This window comes from Ciona intestinalis, unplaced genomic scaffold, assembly GCF_000224145.3.
Source record: "Ciona intestinalis unplaced genomic scaffold, KH HT000073.1, whole genome shotgun sequence".
Classification (NCBI taxonomy): domain Eukaryota; kingdom Metazoa; phylum Chordata; class Ascidiacea; order Phlebobranchia; family Cionidae; genus Ciona; species Ciona intestinalis.
Window position 1 is genome coordinate 28059 of NW_004190395.1, and position 24408 is coordinate 52466.

General features: G+C 36.8%; 4 protein-coding genes across 5 annotated transcripts in view; all 4 read left to right on the top strand.

The window, feature by feature from the left end:
- LOC100175166 (centriolin) overlaps positions 1-7976 on the top strand; it is a 25410-nt gene extending 17434 nt beyond the window's left edge. For both annotated transcript variants that reach the window (XM_018815398.2, XM_018815399.2), the window contains 18 exons: positions 87-279; positions 589-795; positions 1016-1162; positions 1527-1649; positions 1903-2046; positions 2266-2357; positions 2614-2812; positions 3138-3284; positions 3581-3709; positions 3957-4058; positions 4234-4422; positions 4738-4907; positions 5180-5381; positions 5725-5888; positions 6183-6378; positions 6743-6877; positions 7078-7173; positions 7650-7976. In XM_018815398.2, the coding sequence (XP_018670943.1) occupies positions 87-279; positions 589-795; positions 1016-1162; positions 1527-1649; positions 1903-2046; positions 2266-2357; positions 2614-2812; positions 3138-3284; positions 3581-3709; positions 3957-4058; positions 4234-4422; positions 4738-4907; positions 5180-5381; positions 5725-5888; positions 6183-6378; positions 6743-6877; positions 7078-7173; positions 7650-7763 (2749 nt within the window). In that variant the 3' untranslated portion in view covers positions 7764-7976. The remainder of the gene's footprint in view (positions 1-86; positions 280-588; positions 796-1015; positions 1163-1526; positions 1650-1902; positions 2047-2265; positions 2358-2613; positions 2813-3137; positions 3285-3580; positions 3710-3956; positions 4059-4233; positions 4423-4737; positions 4908-5179; positions 5382-5724; positions 5889-6182; positions 6379-6742; positions 6878-7077; positions 7174-7649) is intronic.
- A 1793-nt stretch (positions 7977-9769) lies between these two features.
- On the top strand, positions 9770-11875 carry LOC100187202 (arylsulfatase B-like). Its single transcript, XM_002127605.4, has one exon. It carries the CDS (start codon positions 9869-9871, stop codon positions 11435-11437), a length of 1569 nt encoding a protein of 522 aa, XP_002127641.1. The 5' UTR covers positions 9770-9868; the 3' UTR covers positions 11438-11875.
- Positions 11876-11883: 8 nt separating this feature from the next.
- On the top strand, positions 11884-16271 carry LOC100182438 (L-fucose kinase-like). The gene has a single exon (XM_002122317.4). It carries the CDS (start codon positions 11917-11919, stop codon positions 15259-15261), a length of 3345 nt encoding a protein of 1114 aa, XP_002122353.1. The 5' UTR covers positions 11884-11916; the 3' UTR covers positions 15262-16271.
- LOC100180100 (E3 ubiquitin-protein ligase MYCBP2-like) lies at positions 16271-24160 on the top strand. Its single transcript, XM_009861365.3, has 11 exons — positions 16271-16505; positions 16969-17058; positions 17746-17865; positions 19184-19337; positions 19974-20102; positions 20269-20408; positions 20719-20845; positions 21283-21497; positions 21836-21985; positions 22589-22730; positions 23997-24160. The coding sequence occupies exons 1-11, from the start codon at positions 16302-16304 to the stop codon at positions 24143-24145; spliced, it is 1620 nt and encodes a 539-aa protein (XP_009859667.3). The 5' UTR covers positions 16271-16301; the 3' UTR covers positions 24146-24160.
- The last annotated feature ends 248 nt before the right edge of the window (positions 24161-24408 follow it).

Sequence of the window (24408 nt, forward strand, 5' to 3'; positions counted from 1 at the left end):
TCAAATACCATAAACTGTCATTAAAATGTGAAACTTGTCAATCAAATACAAAATATCAATAAATATAATTTCATTATTCCCTCCAGGCATCAACTTGAAGGAAGAGTTGAAGATCTTCTTGGTGAACTCCGGACTGAACAAGCTCTCCTCCAGCAAGATGAGATGCACGAGGAGTTGACATCCTTGGAACGGATGTTGGGAAAGAGGAGAGGGGAGTTGAGGGAGGCCGATGTTTTGCTCCGTGAGTCCAGGGAGGAGGCAGAGAAAGCTGAAGAGAAGGTGAGAGGGAGGTGGGAGGTTATATGGGTTGGTGGGGAGGGTTAGGAGGATTGTGGGTTTAAGATCAACGGTGTAAAGTTATGGGTATCTTGTTGTGAAGGATTGGGGCCAACAAGTGATATATAGTAGGTTTGGCTAAGATGGTTTTTATTTGGTTTTATGATCCCATAGTTATTCATTGTTAAAAACTCGATGACGATATATGGGATATCATGTGCTAATGGTATCTATCTTATCCAGCAGTAATATAAATCACAAAGTAAAGTTTTATTATCATTGGTTTCTGTCTTTTATAATGCGTACCTTTAGTGTGAGGCGATGACTAAGCGCTATGACATCACAAAGACTGCGCTCACTGAGGCGGAACAGGACGCTGAAGAGTTGGAGAGACAAGCAAGCGAGACGGGGGCAAAGTTGGTACGAGCTCGATCAGAACTCCGGATGTTGCAGGAGCAAGTGAAAGAGGCAGAGGGGAGGAAGATCAAGTTAGATGATCAGTGTAGACAACTTGCAAGGGTGAGTGTAAAAGTGGGGCTTATCGGGTGTATAGGATTGTGGGTACAGTAGATAAGGAAGAGGGCCAAACCTGGCTTTAGTTTGAAACGCGTATTATGTTTACATTCTGCCAGAATATGCCTAACTGTTCTTGTAATGACCATAAACATCTTATAATATACTACAAGCATTTTATAATACCCATAAATATCTTATAATAATCCACAAACATCTTATACAGCTTGTAACGAACAAAGAAGCAGAATACACAGCATTGGAACAGAAGACAGATCACATGACGGGGAATCTTGAGCGACTTCAATCGGAACTTATCCTCGCTGAGGAGAAAGAAGCCGAGAGATTAGGGGCGTTAAGGGAAAGTGAAAAGGTGGGTTGTGGGGGGTTATACTGGTTTGATTGCTTATGACTTTTAGGGGTTAACCTATTTGAAAGGTTGCCTTCTTTTTGTCGGATTTAAATGATTTACTCTGCTTTGATTGAATTTTACTTTGGTTTGGTTGCTTTAAAGAATGGAACCCCATTACAAGCCACTTTTTTATAGTAGCTAACAACGGAGTTTTATTTATATGATTAAGGTGAATTTAGAAAGAGAAACTTAGAATGCATTGTTTCAAACCTTTTTTTATTCTTTGTTCAGTTTTTAAGGGGGTTAAACCTAGATAGATTTACTGCATAATCCCGAATATAGATTTTGTTCATCACTAATCCTTCATACTTATCCCCACCACCAGGTGTTAGCAGAGAGGCGAGAGGAGCTAAATAAGTTAAAGGACCAAGCTGTCAATCAAAGGGATGAATTGGAATCATTGGATCGATTGATGGGGAAAAAGAATACTGAGTTACAACTTCTACAGGTGAGGAGTTGGTTTGGTTGTTATACTTGGTCTCAAAACATAAAGCATAACACAACTTCAATTTTATTTATATCCTGGAATATAGTAGCAAAGAACAAAATAACTATTTTAAATGTAGTAAAATAACTATGTTAAATGTGGTTTTCTATATTGGGTCGCCAAAGTTTGCATTAAATTGTGCTTAATATCTGTGTGGTGCCGTAAGCAAGCGCTGCCTAACGCCTCAGTCATTTCAATCCACATTTTACTCCAGGAAAACATAGAACAACATCAGAACGAGCTATCCACTGTGTTGAAAGAAGGCAAAGCAGATGTGCAAGAGAAGCAGAAACAAATCAAACACCTGAGACACGAGGTGGATGATCTAACTTCATCCAGGAATGAACTTGATGCACAGGTAAGTTCTGCCCAATAGAATGTAGATACAATGTTGGGATAACTGGATAAATCCCAGCTCCAGGTTCTATGGCATGCCTTGTCTTGTAGAACCACACCCATATAGAATGGAACTTAATACTAAATTTCTTTTGTTTTTAATATAAATATGTGCAGTACATGTCTATTTATTAGAGCTGTGCTCTCTTGTCACTCATGCTAACTTGTTCTTATAATTCAGGTGATTCGAAAACGAGAAGAAGTTTCAGAAATTCGTGAAATGAGCGACAAAGCTTCTGAAGAACTACAGAACAAAATATCGGAAGTAAACAAGTAAGTACAAGGGGTAATGAGACAGCTCTGGTCTGCATGACTTCTGTTATAGATTTTTAAAGTGCACTGCTTAAAAACACAAATTTTATAAGTTTTATTGGAGTGACATTATTTCTTTTCTGACCGAATGTCGGCATAATGAACCCCTACATTTTTTCAGAATAGAAAAACCAAGTTAAAAATTAAAAAGCAGAATTTGATAGCCTCCTATAAAGGCAATTTTTTAATAAAAAACTAACAATGTTTTTTAATACAGGCAGAAGACTGAGTTGAAACACGTGCTTGAAATGTTGGGTTTGGAACACCAGGAGTTGGAGAGTTTGCGAAGACAACACGACACAAAGTCATCGGAACTGGCTGAAGCTCAACGTAGATTGTTGGAGGAGAAAGCAGAGTTGGAACGAATGACTTCAGATGCTCAGAGGAAGGAAGTCGACCTCGCTCGTATCAAAGAGGTGGGTGGTTGTGTATATCTTGTTTTGTTTATATAGTCTTTCTATATAGATGAAATAATATGATTGAACTGGAGGAACCTTTTGGTAAATATAAAGTTGATTATCACTGTGTTTATGGTATAAAGATGCTTTTATGGGCTCCCTGGTATATGCAGTAGCTGGTTATTTGGGGACATGTAACATTCCTAATAGGTTATAATAAGGTGCCTACAACCTGTAGTATTTAGTTGGTAAAAACGAAATTGTTATATATGTTTTAAATGTTACTTACCTTAATGGAGCTTACTAGTTTTAATAAATTAAATTTGTGCTAATTATCCAACAGAATGTTGAAAAGCTTCGAAGTGATGTAGATTGTTTAACAATGGAGCGATCAACGTTAGAAGATACCGTCACCTCATTGGTTAAGGAGAAAGATATGTTGACGTCATGTGCGGTCAACCTTGATGATAAAATACAATCTGGAAAAAAGGTTTGTGATGTCATAGTTCATATTATGATGTGGTATTATTTTAAATTTCAGTATTTAAACAATGTACTGTATAAATTAAATAATTTTTTTTAACTTTAAGTAACTATTTTTTTTATAGTGTAAAAAAAGTTATCATTACATAAATTCCAATAAAGCTCTTCCAAGTTTCACTCAGGATTGCCCGCACGAAAGTAAAACTTCCACCAATTTGGTTTTCCCACGAACACCAAAAGTCTAAAATTTCATTCTTTTACCTATTTTAAGTTTCAGTGTTGACCAATTTATTTTTAACTCAGTCCTTAATGGAGATACGAAGTGGAATCGATAAATCTGGGGCAACACTGGACCAACTTGAGCAGGAACTCAGCAAAGTTAGAAAAGAAGTTTTTGAATCAAACCAACAGAAGAATCAACTGAACAAAGAGGTTTGTTGCATAATAATGTATTTTGGATTGATCGTACTAGAATATTTCAAACTTTGATAAGAATTAATTGCAGTATTTAATTATCAAGTGCTATAAAATAGCAATAGAATCAAGTCTAACAAATAGAGTACTATACAAGATATCTATTTCACTAAAAATAGCAAGTCTCTTATTTAAAAAGAATTTAATTAGTAGTCTCCATACAACATAATAGATATAAATATACCTTTTGTTGTCACTCCAACAGATTGCATCTATGAGAGGATTGGCAAAGGATTTAAAATCTGATGTTTCAACTTTCAAAACAGAGTTAACCGACACCCAGGAACAACTACAGATACTTGAGCAAGTAAGTTGGGAATGTACAGAGTCACCATAAGGTGATATAAATCAAGACTCATACTGTTACATTGGCTTTACCTATTGGTTGGGGTGCAGGTGATGCTTCATTATTGGTTGATTTAATCAGTGGATACTACAATATTTTCAATTGTTTTTTGTAATGTTACATTTTTGCTCCCCAGGATTTAAGATCTGTGTGCAAACATCGTGATGATGCGTCACTGGAGGCAGCAAAGATTAACGAAGAACTACGTGCCAGGAACCAACAGTGTGATGTCATAAATAGAGAAATAAAGAGGAGAAAGGAAGAAAATGAAAGAGAAGAAGAAGAGGCAAGAGCAAGGAGGGAGGAGGAGCAAGAGAAAGAGAAGGTGATTGTTTGTTAAAGAATGGTAATATTTCTTTTGATTAAAATTTTATATTTGTTCGCAAGCTGCAACAAATTTGTCTGCAATATTTTGAGGGATAAATGGTCAATTCTGGCTTACATCCAATGTCATGCTCCCTCCCTGTAGGTCATCACCTATAAAACAGAACAAAAGATTTTGAATACAATTATCCAAGGTAGTCTGTTCTGTCTTATAATGGTGAGATCTTACAGGGCGCAAGAAATACGATGTTTTGTTTTAGGTAACAATGTTTATGACATCACATGTTTATGACATCACATGTTTATGACATCACAGCAACTGCAGCGATTATCGCGTGAGATCGAGCGAGAAGAAGATCGTTTGTCGAGAGTGGTTGCTGAGCTCAACAGCGACATCCAGCGGTTAAATACGGAGCTAACAGAGAATCGAGACGAACTGGAAGCGATTGTCATCAAACGTGATGCAACAATGAGGGATATGGAAAGGTCGGTACATAGATTATTTACACTTTAACATTTGTTTTTCAAAGTTTTTGTTCGTACTATTCATAATTTGACTAAATTTTCCCTTAAAATAATAATATCTATTTTATTCCATGTGGATGAGGTCCTTCAGCATTGCACACCATAAGACCTGAGATTTAGGACACGATTGATTTATTAGCCTGAAAAGTTTCTGCAAGTTTTTATCTTACACTGCAACTCTTTTTTAGGTTTATTGATTTTTTTAAATTCTTATTTCATTTTTTTCTCCTCAGACTTGGAAGAGTTGAATCTAAGTTCGAAGAAACCGAATCAAGAATCGACCAATTAGAATCAATGGTCGCTGACCGTGACCTCGAGGTCACTCGCTGTCGCCGTGAATGTTCGGACCTCAAGGGGGCGCTAGCAAGCACCGATGGAGAATTACGAGCAACAAAAGTTGAAAACGAGCACGACATGAAGCGAATACAACAACGGGTGAGTGGAAAAGTTTTCGAAATACTGAATGAAAGAATTTATCTATGCATGGCAACAACTACATTAATTATACAACATGGGTGTTCTATTTTATACACCTCAGAGACTGTACTGTTAAGCTAATAATTAGATTCTAATGATTCATACAAACATAACAGCCTATGTATATGACATATTTTTCTTCATTTTCAATTGTTTCGGTTTGAACAAACCATGTACTGTCAGGTAATGATTGGATTAGATTCTAATGCCTAATACATTGATGACAGAATCTGTACCGGAAATCCTTGTGTTCATGCACAGAAGTTTAAGTTTGAACAATAATCTAACCATAATTTCCCAGACCCTTGAATTAAAAGAAGAAATGGAGCAACAGAAGCAAAAAGATCGTGATGAGATATCTATGTTGGAACGAACAGCGCAAGATCATTGCGAACGTGCGGCTCGTCTTTCGAGGGAACTTAACCATTTGAGAGCAGACTTTATACAAGCCAAGAAAGAAGTCAAGTAAGTTCTTTCTATGTTTTATAGGTTTAACGAAATAATTGTTTAGAATTTTGGAAAGTTGTTTTTTTGTATAGGTTTAATGGCATGGTTGGTTATTAACTTAAAGTAGGTTATTTCTTCTATTGTATATGGGTAAGATCCTGCGTCATAACACTCCTGGGCAACAGGGATTTGAACCCGTCACCCCAATACTTTATGTTGCTAAATCAAATTTTTTAGACGTGCAATTAAATCGAAAATATTTTATAATTCAATCAAATTTTATTTTCACCTAATTTTCTTTTCTAAATTTAGTTTTCTGACGGAGGAGCGAGCCCGTCACACGATGGAGATGGAGAGAATGGCTCGTCGAATCAGAACGGAGGTTGACACCCGAGTATCCGAGGGAGTTGATCTTCTTAATGAATCTCACTCAGATGCGGTTGCGGAGATGAAGATGTTGTATAAGGAGAAAGAAACAGCGGGGAGGAAGTTACATACTTTAAAAGAGGTTTGCTCTACTGTGTTTTAAACATACTTTGAAAGAGGTTTGCTCTACTGTGTTTTAAACATACTTTAAAAAAGGTTTGCTCTACTGTGTTTTAAATATACTTTGAAAGAGGTTTTCAATACTGTGTTTTTAATGTACTTTGTTTTAAACGTTTGAAGTTTTATGATGGGTTTTGTTCAATTGGGGAAACGTTGGCACATATGACATTAGTGACCGCTGGGTTGCAGCATGTTCGTCACTGTTTTGTCCAAGGGTACATATGAATACACCCTTCAGTACCAAGCATTAAACCCAGTATCCTTCCCCAGCCATTGCACCAGGCCCAGCTTTTACAATTAATCAAAAATTCAATTTTCTTTCACAGATCCAACGTGGCAGGTCACCCCCCAGGTCGGGGATTCCCCATGTGACATCATCACCGTCACATGACTCAATGAGGGCGCTACAGAGCGAGTTACAAGCGAAGCAGGAAGAGATAGCAAACCAAATCCGAACCCAGGTAAGATTTTCATTAAAACAATTTTAAAAAACGAGGGACACTTAACCAAAAATAACCCCAAACCTGATTGATGGGTTGTATAAATTGTCAGTCCACAATAAAAGTTTTCAAAAATGAGATGTATGAAACAGAACACAAATGTAATAATGAGATTACATGAGTTATCTTAAAGATGTCATAATGTGTTTATGATGTCACAGATGTCAAGACACAGAGAACAATGGAATGCTCGTAAAATACAATCGGAGGGAAAGCTCCGATCCTTGAGGAGGAAAGTTGATAATCTTGATGAACTGGTAAGTGGATGATAATAATACTTGGATTCACCGGGATCACGCCCCATTATGATATAAAGTTTTACAGCCAATCTACATAATCTATCGGTAAAAAAACAATTTATTTAAAGTTGATAAACTGGTAAGAGCATGATAATATTGCATGGTTCAACCTCTCTAAGTTTAACAGTCAATCTAGTAATCTTGATGAACTTGTAAGTGGGGGTTCACAGATTGTTTTTTATGATTTGTACTTTGGTCATTATGTAAATTGGTGTAAAAAACACTTTATTTTAAGTTGGAGTTGAACCAATTTTGAAATCCCAATGGTGTCTAGTTTTTTTAATGTTTAATTTTAATTAGAATTTTAATACAATAAAAACAAACTTACTTTTAGAATATGACAGGGGTATTTCAACTGCTATAACCATGCTGTTAAGCCAATTTTAAAGTTGAAATAAAATGATTTGTAATGACTGTTTACTTTAAACCACTAGGTGAGCAACACGTCAATGGACTCTCTATCGCACTCTAGAGGCCGTGAGCTCAATTTTGACGATTCCAGGATTTCATCAACAATTGAAGAAGAACGAGAAAACATTGTCCCTTAAGTGACGTAACAATGCTTATTGTTTACCTCCCTTCAATCCGTCCAATAGAAGGACCTGCACTCATGTTTTACAATTTTTAAATTTTTATCCAGTTTTTCTAGAATTGCACTGTGCGTCATAAAGTCGATGCAGTAATCCATTGTTCCATTGTTCTTCTTCATGACGTGATAGTTACTTTTGTGACGTAATGTTACTGTTGCCGTGTGTTTTGCATAAACGGAAATATATTTTTATCTGTGTTTTATGGTATATCAAGTCATCAAACGCCAATTTTGACGTCATCAGCACTAGGTATGACGTAATTAACATTATTCATGACGTCATGCCTAACAGTTATGACGTCCACTGGAATTTGAGTGCATAGAGTTTTGATTACCTGCAAACGCTCACATGTTAGAGATAAGATACAAAACAGCTCGTCCGATTAATATTCCCCATTGTGACGTTTCGGTGTTCTATTCAATAAACTGAATGAGACGACGAAACGTTATATGAGAATAGATTTCCGGAAGAGCTGCTTCCATTGTTATCCGACAGGTGTAATATATACGTCTGGGTGCAAATTTTATATATACGCAAACTAGAGGTAGACATAGCATTGTAATGTGTTAGCGATGACGCAGATTGTATAGGGTAGCATGCAATTGTTTCCTCACAAATACACATTGTATTTTTGTCTAGGCTACAGTCTTACACGTAAACCGAAGTGCGACGCGTATTCCGGTATAGTTTTTGTGCATTGTAACCTGCGCTTCGCTATTGCCTACGCAATATGACGAGTATAATGCACCAGAGTTTCCTATAAAGATAAAAGCAATCAGACTGTATTATGAGGCGGCTGGTGTTTTTGCCGTTTACATTAGAAGCAATAATATACTTGTACGAGAGGAAAAGACAGCGTATCCTTAGTATTCTGCAGTAGCAGCTTTAATGTAGTTTAGGAAATTCAAAAAATAACAAAACAACATGTATATAGATATGACTAACCCCAACACACATGTTTTACGCAGGTAAAAAATAACATTTTATAATATTTAACTTTATAAATGCGTCAAACCTTATTCAGCCCCAGGCTTTCACATTGACTTGTTTGGCCCATATAGTATGTGTCAGTATGTACTATGTAGTGTCCATATATATATACACGATCTAATAGGTTTATATATGACTTTGTATTGTTTACCTTTTACCGACTTCACCTCACCGGCGAAATAAAGAGTCAAGTAAAGAATTACGGATAGCTGTTCCGTCTTTTTGCAGAAAATTCGCTTTTAGGGCATAGTTTTTGTATTATCTATGATTACCGGATTGTTATTCCGTTTTTAAAACCCAGTAGAAACATGATGCAGCAAAGTACTTTACATATGTAAAGATTTGCAAAGAACATCTACGTATAAGGTAGGCTGTTACGGTTAGATAGCATGTGTTACGGTTCAACAGGAATTTTATCGAGCAGATTTTTCCCGTTTCCTATACAGCTGTTACATTCCGGATATGTTAGGCTTTGCTGCTGCTGTAGCTTGTATTATGCAAAGGCAGTGCGTATATATCTGACTCGTGTACTCTTATTATTCAAGCGCACATCACGTTATGCACATCGCGCTATAGTGTTTGATGTATACAGTAGGTGCTAGCTTAATTTTAGATAATACACAAAGTTAAATCCGACTGTCGGTTGGTTTGCATTTATTCCGCGGGATCGTTGACCCGAGTTCCCGCGTAATATTACTGAATCATCGGTGTTAGAATACGCATAAATGTTTGTGCTGGCTTTATAACCACTAACCAGGGCACAGTAGCATTTGGTGCTAGTGAAGAATCCCCCGCTACATAGCGATAGCAGAATAGGCTGATGGAAAGTGTTAGAGGTTGGTGGTTAGTGGTTATAGGGGTTAGTAGTAAGGGGTTAGCAAATATCAGTGGGAGGAGGATTCTTCACTAGCACCGTGCCTGTGCAATTGTAATATGTTGCTAGAATTGTTAATTTTTATTTTAAAAGTAAAATGTTGTGAACTAATACATTTTAATTACCGCTGACATGCAGTGAACAGTGCCCACAGTTACACAATATAAGCCTAGTTTCCATATTTTACATAATAGATGTAATGAAACAATCATGGCCTTCACATACGCTGTGTTTTCTGGTGTTTGTTCAAGTTCTGTATGTATCTGGACACCAGAAACCAAATATTTTATTAATTGTAGCTGACGACTTAGGATTTAATGACGTTGGTTATCACAATCCAGATATATATACACCAAACATTAACAAACTTGCTAAAGATGGTGTTATATTGGAAAGTTATTACGTTCAACCTATTTGTACACCAAGCCGCAGTCAGTTAATGACAGGCAGATACCAAATACACACCGGCCTCCAACATAGTGTTATATTTGCACCACAACCTAATTGCTTGCCAGTGGATGAGATTATTTTGCCACAGAAGCTGAAGGAAGCTGGATACACAACTCATGCTGTTGGGAAATGGCATCTTGGATTTTATAAGAAAGAATGCTTGCCTACAAGTCGAGGTTTTGACACTTTCTATGGTTACTACTGTGGGGCGGAAGATTATTATACAAAACAGGTCCATGCTAATTTTCACTTTGGCAACAAAACCAGAAGAGTTTCTGGCTTTGATTTCCATGATAATAGTAGAACTGAATGGGAGGCAAATGGAACGTACTCAAGCTATTTATACAGAGATAGAGCTGTAAGGATAATAAAGTCTCACAACTCCTCAATACCTTTGTTTATGTACCTGCCATTCCAATCTGTTCATTTCCCATTGCAAGTGCCTGCTAAGTATATTAAGAGGTACCGGCATATTAAAGATAGGAAGAGAAGAACTTTTTCAGCAATGGTAACGGCTATGGATGAAGCTATTGGCTCAGTGGTTGATGCTTTGAAGTGGAAGGGGATATGGCAAGATACATTGGTGGTGTTTACTACTGATAATGGTGGGCAGACTTTATTCGGCGGTAATAACTGGCCTTTAAGGGGAAGGAAAGCATCGTTATGGGAGGGTGGGGTAAGGGGGGTGGGGCTGGTGCGTGGGTATGGTATACGAGACAAGGGAAGGTCTAGTAATGAACTTGTTCATATTTCCGATTGGTTTCCTACATTGCTCTATATTGCTGGTGCAAATGCATCAGGCACTAAACCCTTGGACAGCTACAATGTATGGGATGCTATTGCAAATAAAGATGTGGTCTCACCACGTGTGGAACTTCTCCATAACATTGATCCATTATTTACACGACCTTATACACCAACACCTAAACTTATACCTTACCCAAATAAGCATGGGGTAAATACAACTAAAGGTCATGCTGCTTTACGTTACAAACATTGGAAGTTACATACAGGTGATCCAGGATATGATAAATGGGATTTACCACCCACAAAATCATATTGTAACCTTAGTGGTATGCATACAAACACTAACAGTAAGTACAAGTCAACACATTTAGTACCGAGTGTCCATCTGTTTGACATCGAAAACGACCCACAAGAACGTAAAAATCTTGCCCAAATTTATCCAAAAGTTGTGGACTTACTGCTGGGAAAGATAGCAATGTACAATAAATCTGCTGTGCCAATAAATTTCCCACCTTATGACCCTAAAAGTAATCCATCTCTTCATGGAGGAGTTTGGGAACCCTGGGAATAAATATCTTGAACTGCCGTTTATCAGATTTAATGCAGTGATGAATCATTAAATCCTACACGAAAAATGTTGGGTTTTTCGAAAAATCAATTTTGCAAATTCGATTCAAAGTTTGCTAGCACGTCATTTTTAATCAATACTGGTCCACCAAAATCTCACAAAATTTTAAACAAAAGACCATACAAAAAAATTATTTTCATTCCCATTAGGTGTTACATTGTGCAACACATTATGAATGTACTATATTATGTCGTTGCATTTTCCATGTTTTAAAATCAGTGTTTCTTCTATTTTTGTTTACATTACTACGCAACAGTGTCAGTGAGCATTCAGTTTTATTAATATGGTTGCCATTTTTATTCATTTGGTTACCAGAATAAAATATACATAACCAGTAACCACATAATACATCTAAGTTGCATTTGTTATGTTACATTTTCAGATATTCTGGTTTGGTGGTTAAGTTTGCATTGGATAAAATAATGCCTGCTTGTGATTGGACTGCACTGGTTGTAACATGCAAGACGAAAGATTATGCCGATGCTATCCAAGCACAGCTGGAAATGCGGCAAAAACTTGGGGAGTTATCCAAAGATCTCATGATTCTGTGTATAGAAGACCCACAGGAAGGGTTGGGTAGTGGAGGTGCCACTCTAAACGCACTGCTTGTTGTTACGGAGCTTCTTTCAGCAAAAAACAATTACACTGTTGTAACGTCAGACGTGCTGAAAGGAGCCAAGATTTTGATTTTACATTTTGGTCGTTACTTTCCCTACAATCCACTTGGCCGTGGGTTTGTATCTCTTGCATTGAACCCAGAGGTTGGTGAGTCTGATTGTTTAATGACCAATTTTGACGCTCTTTTCAAGACAGTGTCCACAAACCTTGCTCACAATTCACCACCAGGTTTATGGGTGTGCAGCAGTGACATGCTGATTAGTTTTCCTCACAACTATGCAATAAATTGGGACAGTGTAAATATCAATGATGGAGCTGTATGTATATCTGTCCCCAGCACCAAGCAGTACGCCTCATATCATGGTGTGTATAAAATAGGGGCTGACAACAAAGTAGAAGATTTAATTTTTCGTGGTGATGACGCACAGATCTCCGCTTGCACATTAAACTCAACTGATGACCTTGTGCCTCTTACGACTGGTATTGTGTTTTTTTCCACTTTTGCTACTGAGCGTTTACTGACCACACATAACACTCCACCTCTGGATGCTTGCACATATATGGGTATTGACAGTGGGATGGATCCATTGTGTTTATCTCTTTTCTTTGACATTCTTCTTCCTTTGGCTACAGACGTAAACGAGAAAGAGTTCATAAAAGGTCAACGATCTGGCGCTTTTGGACAGGAAGATAAGAAACCGCTGGGAAAAGATAAGCAACTTATGCGAAATGCACGATCTGTTCTTTGGAAGCATTTACGCGACCTACCACTTACTGCAGTGCATATTGATGTAGGTTCACATTGTTATTTAGATATGTCAGAACCTCCGTCAAAGTACTGCGATGTTTTATTGAACCAGTGCCCTGAGATTAGTGGTTTTAAACCTTCAAAACAAGTGCATTCCTACGTTCACAGTAACAGTGTTATTGGAGATAAGGTTTTACTTATAAATAGCATTATCGATTCAGGTGTGACCGTGGGATCGAACACAACCATAATTCATTCTCATATAACAGAAAATATGATCATCGGAAAGAATTGTTATTTATGTGGCATAGACAAGCAATCAAGCTTTGTTGTGCCTAATTCCAACATTCCCAGCAACAGTTCTATAATAGGAACTTATGTCAATTTACCTACTACCGCCCGTGTGTTTGTAAGCATGCATAGTCAAGGAAAACTTTTATCCGATAACGATAATGTGGAAGATGTAACCATCAACTCAATGGGTGAAATCATCTCCACACAAAGCAATGTCATAAAACCTGAAGTAGAACACGCCAAACTTCTGCCATTTAGTTACAGAAATGTTCTTGCCAAAGCAAGTTTCGATGAGCACAAATCAACTTTATTTATGGCTAAACTTGTTCCAATGCTACATTCCAATCAGGCTGTTAATATCTCTGACTCGATGGTCTTGCTTAAAAAGCACATCTCGAAAACAGAGTATGAAAAATGGCTTTCTAGTGTCCGATGTTCATTTTGTGAAGTTTTGGAAAACGTTAATCATATGAAAGAGTTTAAATACGGGATGAACATGTACTTTGATGTGGCGTGTAAAAAAGTCTCTGAGATCCTAATGCAGAACCATGATATCAGCCTTCTGCCTTTTTTCAAGATGTTTACAGTTAATGGGGAACACGGGAGGGTGTTGGAGTTATTGGATCAAATTGCTATTGACTCTGTAAGTGGGAATGTTGGATTGAAGAAGAGGCCAGATATATCTGCTCGTGCCTTTGCATGTATCGCAGATGTTCTGGGATTCATGGCCGGTGCAAAAGGTGGCTTGCGTAGTGGGCCTGCTTCTAACAAACAGTGGAAGCAACCGTTACATTACTTGGAAGAAGGCAGGATAGAGGAAGGTGTAAGAGCATTGGCAAACATCAGGAAATCTTGGATTAATCATCCTGACCAATTAACAAGGGCAGCAAGACATTATGAAGGTGCTGAACAGATTCTTATCCGGCACGCTGTTATGAGTGTTTCGTCCTTTGTGAAATTGGTTCCATCTGTACAAGCACAGAGCAATACATGGTACATAGCTGAGTGCCCGGCCAGGATTGATCTATCTGGTGGATGGACGGACACTCCACCAGTGTGTTATGAACATGGTGGCGCTGTTGTTAATGCTGCAATATTACTTGATGGTAAGCGACCCATCGGTGCAAGAATACGCAAGCTAGACACCCCTGTGGTTTTACTTACTCTGCTTGGACAAGATGACAGCTCAACTCAAATCATTGAGTGTACGTCAAAGGAGCAGTTCCTTGACTACTACCAGCCACAAGCCCCTGCTGCTTTACTTAAAGCTTGCTTTATATTAGCAAAAATAATTGACCTGGAGTCGGATGTGAGTCTTGAAAATCATCTTAAAGATGAATTCGGTGGTGGTTTTGAACTCCAGACGTGGTCCATGCTTCCCAGAGGTTCAGGTCTTGGTACAAGTAGCATATTAGCCGGTGCTGTTATGAGTGTTTTGTACCGTGCAGCTGGGTACAGTGCAGATGCGGATGCCATCATTCACTCTGTGCTGCTTGTAGAACAAATGCTAACCACAGGGGGTGGTTGGCAAGATCAAGTGGGCGGGTGTATTGGTGGGGTGAAAATTGGACGGTCGGAGAAAATTCTTCCCCTGCGTGTGACTGTTGAGATGCTCGTACTCACTGATGAACAAGCTGAAAAATTCAACAAACATCTGAAGCTTGTGTACACGGGGAAGACCAGATTGGCTCGCAATCTACTTCAGAATGTTTTACGTAACTGGTACGCAAGGAGGACTGAGATATTGGATATTTGTAAAGGGTTAAAGGAGAATGCAGAGGATTGTGCTGTGGCATTCAATGAGGGCAGTATTGAGCGTGTGGGAAAGTGTGTGGAGGCTTATTGGAAGCAGAAGAAGATGATGGCTACTGGTTGTGAGCCAGAAGTGTGTGCGCGTATGATGGAAGCACTGAGACCTTACTGTTATGGCCAATCACTTTGTGGAGCTGGGGGTGGCGGCTTCATGTATGTTCTAATGAAAGAAGAACACCCAAATGACTTTATACGAGATATATTGAAAAATATTAAAGGAGCTCAAGATGCAGTTGTGTATAATGTTGAGATTGATAGACTTGGAATGGTCTGTCACAAATCCCCTATATCTTAATAGAGTCAATAATAAACTGTACAGCATATGCTGCATATAACATTGTATCATGCACCCATGGTATCTACTATCTAGAATGTAGCCAGAGTAGGCTTATTACCATTTTTAGCGCTAGCAGCATGTATGTTGTAATCATAATGAACTACATACTTTCAGCTTGCTTTTTAAATATCTTTATTGTTGTTCAGTAAATACCGATAAGACCAAAATATACAACAGTATTTTGACTTTATTTCCACATGTTCCCATCCACTGATTCACAATGCAATATTTTGTTATTTTGTAATCATAAATCTCTGTGTTGAGATTATTGCTTATGCCTATTTAGTTTATTTAATTTACCAGTTCCCTGCTTCTGTCTAAACACTTAACAATCACCATATTTAATATTCCTTTCTTATAATTCATTCTTCTTTTGAAAAACAATTAATCCTTTATTTGTTTTAATTGTGATACCAGTTAAAGTACACCTTGCATTAGATGAGAAAGGGATTTTAGTGGCCCACATAGCCTTTTATTATTATTAGCCTATTATATATATATTGTAATTGGTGATGCAGTCAAGTTGTGTTGCTGAAGTTTTGGTATTTATTTATTTTTATTTGTGTTTCCCAAAACAGTTGAGACGCACCAATGAAAACAATGTCTTAATAAATTCTTCAATCTATTTGTATGAAAATTTCATTCTTTATTTAACATTTGCAATACCTGATGTGAATATATATGGGCTACCTTGGTATATCCTGGTACTGTAATAGAATCATGTTTCTTGTGTTACAACCTAGGGCTAATTTTATATGCATGTCTTAGCACTTTTACAAATCCCTCTAGTCAACCTGCAAATGGGTAAAAGTTTTGTTTGTCATTTATTTGAAGCTTGTCTGTAAAATTGTGTTTCTGATTTTTCATTTAAGATTTTAAAAGAAATTTGTTGATTTCCAAGGAATTACCGTTTTACTGCATTTGCCTTTAATGAACCAATTTGTTGATTATTTTTAATCATTCTTAGATGTAATTTAGAATTAAGTTTACTTGTTATTATGACTTCTGTTGTGGCTCAAGGCCACCAGGAAAGCTTGGAGAAGAAGTTTTTTGATTTGGTTATTCAACCAAATAAATATGAAGTTCCAATTAAACCGGAACCGAACTCAAAAAAAGTCCAAACTTATTCGGATAAAGTAAAATCTTCTGTTCGTAAACAAAAGGCAGAAAACAACAAGGAAAATGCAATAAACCCGCCAATTGTGAGTTTTCTATATCTATTATTAAACCTTCTATAAAATATTATTATAGGTTTGTGTTGTATATTGTAGGCACACTACAACACGTGAATAAGATATTGGCAATTCATTCCAACCTTAAAAAAATTTGTTTGTGCACTTGTATACCAATACACAGATAACTGGTATGCTGGGCCCACCCATGTTACAACAACTGACGTTGGCCCGCCATGCGATAATAAATAAGTCGCATATGTCTTAACTCAGAAACGGGGACGAGGTGTATGAAATAATCATTCGTGTTATACCGACTGTAGTTTTCCTGCTATGCAAGTTAAAATAAATGTCATTCATTTATACTTATCCCTTCATGCGCTTACATGAAGTATTTCATCAGAACTTTATTATCATTACTATAATATACATATCAGTTAAAATATTTGGTCATGTTATTATTTTGCTAAATTAACCAGTTATATTTTTTCAGATTACCCCTGACATGTTGTTGAGTCCACTCCACATAACTATGGTTCCCAACCCTTCTACATCTATTCTACAATCTCGGGTTCAACAAGAGGTAAATACATGAACACTATGTAGCAAGTTACAACCATGTTTAGCCTTCATGTGGTTTATATTTAGCGACCCCCATCGCCATCAAACATTTTTAGACTTATTGAACAAACTCCATTTTTATTCCTGATTACAGGTGGCTGTACACAGTATCCGGCATACGAATTCGCTTGCGAAGTCGTATACAAACCCATTACCGAGTTCCGCATGCGGCAGCGAAATCGGGACAAAACAGACAAAACGGATGAATTCCGGATACTGTACACAGCCACCTTAACACAATGTAGCCAGCTGCATCTATGGTTTGATAAGCTTGGTGCAATTACTGTTTCAATCTTTATGCAGCACACCTGAATATTAAGCGGAATTTATATCAATGAAACTTTTGGTTTTCAAAGCTGCATTAACATAGCTTTTTTTGTTAATGCAACAAAGAGCGTTCAGCCTTATTCTAAATTAAAGACCTCTTGAAGTGCTGCAGCACCTCGTCCATTCACAAAACATTTTATCAAAAACTGAAACATTTTATCAAAAACTAAAACATTTTATTAGCAACCAAACCAAATACAACAAGAATGCTTTTTTTTATCATGACCCAGGGGTTGTGACAGTTTATGGCAACTGTAAATTCTATTTCTATTCATTATTAGATCATTTCCAACAAATAAAATTAATACAACTCCTACATTAGGTGAAAGATGCAGAACACAAAGCATTGCTGATCAGCAGAAACCATAAGATGATGGTTAAAGTTAAAAGTGATGATAATAGTGAGGTTGAAACCGAAGTAAAGCAAGTGTCTGTTCCACAGGTAATTGGGTGTGCAGGAATGTTGATGTTAAAATAAGCAGTGTAGCATCTAACCAGCGGTGCAGGCTGTTAATCTCCCATTACTTCTCAAACCATTTTGTTGTCTCCTATAAAACTCCAAAGGTGTCTATATGTTGTCCCTTTAAGTTGTATGTTTGTGTCCCATTTAAATTCCTTAACTCTGTCTGTATTGTTTTTTGTATATATGTTTTCCATCTTTTATTTTATAAGTATATAACCTAAGATTTGTGGGTTTTTTGGATCGTTACAATTATGTGCTGCTCATTACAATTATGTGCTGCTGGTGTCAACATCTTTTTGAACTGAGTGACCTTGAGACTTTCACAGGCAAAGGAATGGTTGAATATTCATACCATCTCATGTGTACTCCAATTTCCTTTTGTTAAAAGGTTCAATGAGTTGGAGCTGAATGCTGGCGTTGATATTATCATTGTGGTGTAACGGTAATCCAGGCGTGTTGGGAAGGGTTTTATGGTCACGTCAGTTTACTTTCATTGCCAAATTCATTTAAACTTCTTCATTGATACAAAACAAGTCTATTAGTTTTTGGGAATGGCTGGGCTACTAGATTGAGTGTAAGCAATAAGCAGTGATCAATATTAAGGGTATATGTCGAAAACTTCATGCAACTTTAGAGTTCTTTCTCTTTTCTATTAATTTTGTGCACTTGTTTTCCTTCCCTTGTGTTTCAAGCAACTCACAGAAACAAGGTTTAGATTTGTACCTCTATATAGCAGTGAGGCATACTGTTACATACATTTCTCCAAACCTTGCCTATTTTTAGATAGGGTAAACTGATGTTTCTGACAGCCAAATATATACAATCTCAAATATATAAAAATTGAAGAAGAATAACTTATCATGGCTGCACCACTATTATACTTCAGTAGATCAATGTTTAACTCCTATTACCACAGCTGCAGGCAGTGGCGCACCCAGGGGGGGGGATTAGGGGGACCAGGCCCCCCCTTTTTGATATCAATAAATGGTTAACAAGCGTCACAGTGTAAAATTCGAGAATTTGTTGATGGGAACGCATCGGCTCGTGCACTCGTCTGCCTGAGTGTATGTGTGTGCGTGCGGGAGGTTACGTGTGTTTTGGCAGGCATGGAATCAGTTGGCGTTAAACGGCCGCGAACTCGTCCCTCGTTAAACTATGCTACATTACACGTCCGTGAAATTGCCCCCCCCCCCCCCCCTTTATTTCCGTCTGGGTGCGCCACTGGCTGCAGGGCAGATAATGTCCTATTTCTTATACATAGTAATACCTTAAATGCATTTTCCTTATATTTCCACAGGTTATTGAGCTTGGTTTGGTTGGTGTGTTTGAACTTATCCGCGAAACTTCCAGTCAACATAAGAAGTTATGTTGTAAGGCGCTTCGTGCATTGTTAAACATGCTACAGGAGCAACAACTTGGTGGAATGAGGAGCGAACCACGACAAGTTTTGGGTAAGAAGCTGTTAAACCAGCGTTTCTTAAACTGGGGTAAATTTACCCCTGGGGGTAAATTCCTCATATTTAGAGGGTAAATGAGCTACGAATCTAAATTCACATCAGTTGACGAGACAGAAAATTGAGCAAATTCTAGTACTTTAACAGATGAAAACACCTCGTTGCAAAAAAGCTATCGCATCCGTTGCATAATATACCTGATTTGATTAGCATTTGGTGCTTTTTAATAAATGAGCACCATGTTACATATTGTGGGTAAATCTGATAAGCATCTTTGTTGAAATGGTCAAGCATACAACGAAGTTTAAGAACCACTGTGTTAAATGAAGGTGTCAAGTTTTAACAAAATCAAGGGGAAAATAAAGTTTAACCCATGTTTAAGCCTGGGTTGTCATCGCTGAAATGCAGTGTAAATCATGTGGGATTTCTTAATGATTAATGTGGTGGATGCAATATACTTGGCTCTGCTTATTTGCAGATCATTTGCTTGTGTTTGTTCGTGTAAACTGCTTTCATTTTTGTTTTGCTTTTAAACATTCTCATTATTTATTTCACAATCCTAAAAAAGTCAATTTTGTTTCAAACCCATTTATTGACCTCAACGTAAGTTTATGTTTAATTTTTTTGCTCTAGAAAATTTGTTCACAATGCTGTTGGAGTTATCTCGTTTGCCTGATGATGATTTTGCGAAAGAAGAAGCGGAGAGCATTTTGTCTTCAACATCATTGCCGGGGATTGGACCTTACATGGACGGGATCAGTGGTATGCTGGGTTATGGGCGCCAAACTTGTTTATTTTAACAAAGTAGAATTTAATTTTATTTAATTTCTAGTTTTATTTTGTTTTATACTTGTCAATGTCACTTTTAAATTGGGAATTTTTCATGTTGCTCATTTTTACACTTTTTATCAGTGTTTCCTTATTTTAGTTGCAGATTCTATTCCTTCCCTTGCAAGTTCATGTCTTCTTAGTTTGGTATTTGCGTGGGGCAACACTGCAAAAATGATGACTGTTGTTTCTGTGTTTGTGGCTGAATGCTCAAACCAGAAATATCCTTTGCTTATTCAGGTCAATAAAGTTTTTACCAAAGTTTTGATGTTTTTGTAGTTTGTTTTTATCACAGTAACTTTACTATGATAGATAAAACTATTGATAAGCATATCCTGAAAGTGGAAATGAATAATCCATTTGCCGACAGACTTTTATCAAATATCTAATTCTTTTACATGAAAAAAACAAATTTGTTTTTCACGTTGGACTCAGTAGTTAAGAACTTGCTACAGAATAAAAATAGTTGAGTAAAAATGTTAAAAATAAGTGTGGCCGCTAAACCCCAAGTTTTTATCATCACTAATATTTATATACCTGTTCAAATCAGGTCCCCAGCAACTTTGTAGAGTTACAACGAACAGTATTGGCAGCTTCTTTGGGCAATATGAGCGTGCCTTCACCGCTACAGAACGGAATCAACAGAACTGCTGTGTTTGCTTCTTGGAAAATTGAAGGCACGTGGATCAGATTTCTACTTGTTTTGTTGCTTTGTTCAATCTATTTGACTTCAAAGTGTTAAGTTTTTGTATAACACTGGTTTGTTAAGGATATGTTGTAACTTGGATGTGGTCAAAAACAGTTTACAAAAACATAGTTTGAAAGAAGTTTGGTAACTTATACAAAGACATGAATATACATTTATAATAATATTTACATAGTAATCTGTGGAAGTGTTATTCTATTTCCTAGTGTGGTGGGGTAACTAAAGTCGATATAACACAGGTGTTCTGTTTCATAAACCTTTTGCCCGCTTATGAGTTGCCACGCAACTTAGTGTGCTCAATTATTTTAAGGGGATTGATTCCAGGGTTGGCCTATAATTCATCACCCAGTTGTAAGCACTTATTGCAACATGTCTATTGTCTAACACTCTTATTATATTTCCTTTCAGAACACACCAGACTTTTCCCTACAAGACCCACCCCCATATCAATCCAGTGTGACGGGGTATATTTATACTGCTTGTTTAGTGATGGGACCTTAGCCAAGATAGGCTCTGGTTACCAAACCACTCTACCTGGCAAAGTCTACAAGCTGTCATGCTTGTTTAACTTGGAATCTTTTCCACAAGAACACCACATTCCAACCAAAATCTTCTATTTCAAGGTATGCCTCATATGCCCACTTATTCTTGCTTGTGTAAGTACCAAACCTGGAAGGCAGGGTGGGCAGACGTCTGCTAAAATATTTTGTAAAATTGTTTAAGCAAAAAAAAAACAAACAGAAAACTTTTGGAAAAAAAATGTTCAAAAGTGTAATATTACCCAAGACACTTAATTAGTAATTACAATACTGTTTAAACCAGTTGGAACAAACAGTATAATCAATCAAATTTCATTTGATGAAGACAATTGTATGTCTAACTCTGCCTTCCTTCCTTTTATACCAGTTTGACAGCTATCCCTGCTTGCCGTATTATTTAATATTAAAACCTCCACCCACAGGGAGCCCTTCATGTGCTAACGATGGCTTCAAAATTATTTGTGATAAATCGTTCAACATTTGAATTGACTTTCCTGATGGATTTTCCACAAACTGGCTTGTGGTTTTGTGATAATGAAGGTCCATGTTCACTTCTGCCATTGCCGGATGAGGTAAAACTAAACTGAACAGTTTATGCAAATTTTCTGTGTAGATTTTCTAAACTGTTGGCTGCGGTTTTCTAATTATTTTGGGAAAATTTAAAAGCACTAAGTTTATAAACAAGTTTTGACGTATTGTGTGAAATTATAAACTGTTAGTTTTCAAACTTGGTTTGCCATGTACAGATCCATATAGTCCTTGTTATAGTGGTTGAACAGCAAATACTTAAGCTTTAACCCACTGTATATATTAAGAGTGAAGAAAAGGTCTTGTGATAAACTTGGGAACCTTTAATTGCACTAAGTTTATCCTTTAGTGTTTAACTGTTATTCTAAAGTATAAACTGAAATGTAGTGTTAACCAAAATATATATTACATAAATACACTGTGCTGAAAATCCACAACACTTTAAAAAATTAGTTTTAAAATTTCACAGAAACCATATTGCTTGTCATTAAACAATACATATGTCAAGAAATTATTTTCCCCATCGTGTTTTGACCGCTATTTGAAAGTAAAACGCACTGTTTTCTGTATGCTAATAAATAAATGGACTGTTTAATGCTAAAAATTCACAATAATGTATAATTTAATTAAGTCTCAATATTTTGTAGGACGCATATTGTTTGTTTTTCCATGAGTTGGATTCAAACCGAATAAACTTGAAATATCAAATCAAGACACATCCAACAAAGAAACATCTGATATCTATGGGTTCCCATCTAAGTTACAACCCTATACAAGATGCTGGCCATGGTAAATATATGTTTTGTAAAACAAGCATTGTCACGTTTAAGAGTGACGGATGGATTTCAGTTGGAATTAACTACCGAAAGTGTCTCGAAGCTGGTCCCGTTTATCACCATAGCTAAACTTCTTGCTTTTTCTTCTTACTCACAACCACGCGTAACTCAGTTCACTCTTGTATATCATATGCAGTGGCGCAGCCAGGGGGGTTTAGGGGGGCGCGACCCCCTCTCCATTTAAACCCCCCAAAAAATTAACAAAAACATTTTTTTGAAAATTTTCACTGATCATATGTATAAGGAATAGCAACACTTTACCCATAAGAGCATGAATTCGTGACAAGTATATGGCTGTGGCAAAGTTAACGTTTAACCAGTTAACCGAGCCTATTCAGTTAACTGCTAACAGAAAGTTCAAGTCGTTTACAGAATTACGACGTCATAGGACATACTTGTGTATTAATTTGTTTGACCTGGCAATTGATTACAACAATATAGCAATTTATAGGTGGATTGTTTGCTTCATAATTGCAATGCACACATTCATTATTTAGCCGGCAGGTGCTTTAAAACAGCCGGCAGGTGCTTTAAAACAAGTTGAATACGAATAAGAAAGCATTACTTTGACGTTAAGAACGTTTGCGCGAGTAATCATGGCATTGTAATTGTCCGTTGTAAAGTTGCCTTTAATTCGCGAAAGAAAAGCGATAAACAATACGCTTTTATTAGGAATACACTTGTATTGGTTAACCGGTTCAAACTGAACGGTTAAACAAAAGGTGGAAAAATCCACAGCTCTAGACAAGTATAATATTATATTACGACTGCTACCAGGCTTAATATAAATATCATTTTTCGGTTCATCTTGTTTGTAGAAAACTTTAATTGAGTTTCACGCTTGGTCTGCCATTCGGCAAGACACGGATCGCTGCCTGTCTGCACCTGCAACAAGTTTATATTATATATTCACATATATACTATAAATACATGTGCAGTTTATGTACTAATGTAATAGTTTTTAACTACAGTTTCAAAATGCTTTAAAAATCTTTTTAAGTGGTTGGTAGAATTGGTCAACTCTGGCTTGCATCCTCCCATGAGATATCATTTGACCTGACCTGTAAAAAAAAATAACAGTAAAATTATATTTCTATACTAATACAGTAGTAAAAATATGTAATTGCGATTTCTAATAAAAAATCTAAATAAATATATATGTATATTAAATATGGCAGTAAATAATTACTTGAATATTAAAATACCACCAATGTTTCAGACTCCAATGAAATAGTCGAGGTAAAGGTGGGTAAAGAGTTTTCTCTTTCCCTCAATATTAAAGGTGAAGTGTTGTATGCTGGGAAGTCCGATGCTTTAGGAATGACTAAGGTCAGTGCTTGTTTGTTTTTAATTTATAGTAAAATATAAGGGGATAGTGCTAAAGTTACACTCATACTTGTCAAACATAGGGAAGTTATTGATTAATGCGGTAAATGCAATATACTTTGGCTCTGCTTGTATAGACACCTAACAGCAGAGTAAAATCTGGGGTGAAATTGTTGAAATACAGTTACACTCATAGTTATCAAACACTCATAGTTGTCGTACATAGGGAACCTCATTGATTAATGTGGTTTATACAATATACTTTAGCTCTGCTTGTTTGTATAGGCACTTAACAAAAGAGTAAA

Coding starts and splice junctions, on each gene's coding strand:
- LOC100187202 (XM_002127605.4), top strand. CDS start 9,869: ATGAAACAATCATGGCCTTCACATACGCTGTGTTTTCTGGTGTTTGTT.
- LOC100182438 (XM_002122317.4), top strand. CDS start 11,917: ATGCCTGCTTGTGATTGGACTGCACTGGTTGTAACATGCAAGACGAAA.
- LOC100180100 (XM_009861365.3), top strand. CDS start 16,302: ATGACTTCTGTTGTGGCTCAAGGCCACCAGGAAAGCTTGGAGAAGAAG. Junction 17,059..17,745: donor AATCTCGGGTTCAACAAGAG/GTAAATACATGA, acceptor CTCCTACATTAG/GTGAAAGATGCAGAACACAA. Junction 20,409..20,718: donor AATATCCTTTGCTTATTCAG/GTCAATAAAGTT, acceptor TGTTCAAATCAG/GTCCCCAGCAACTTTGTAGA.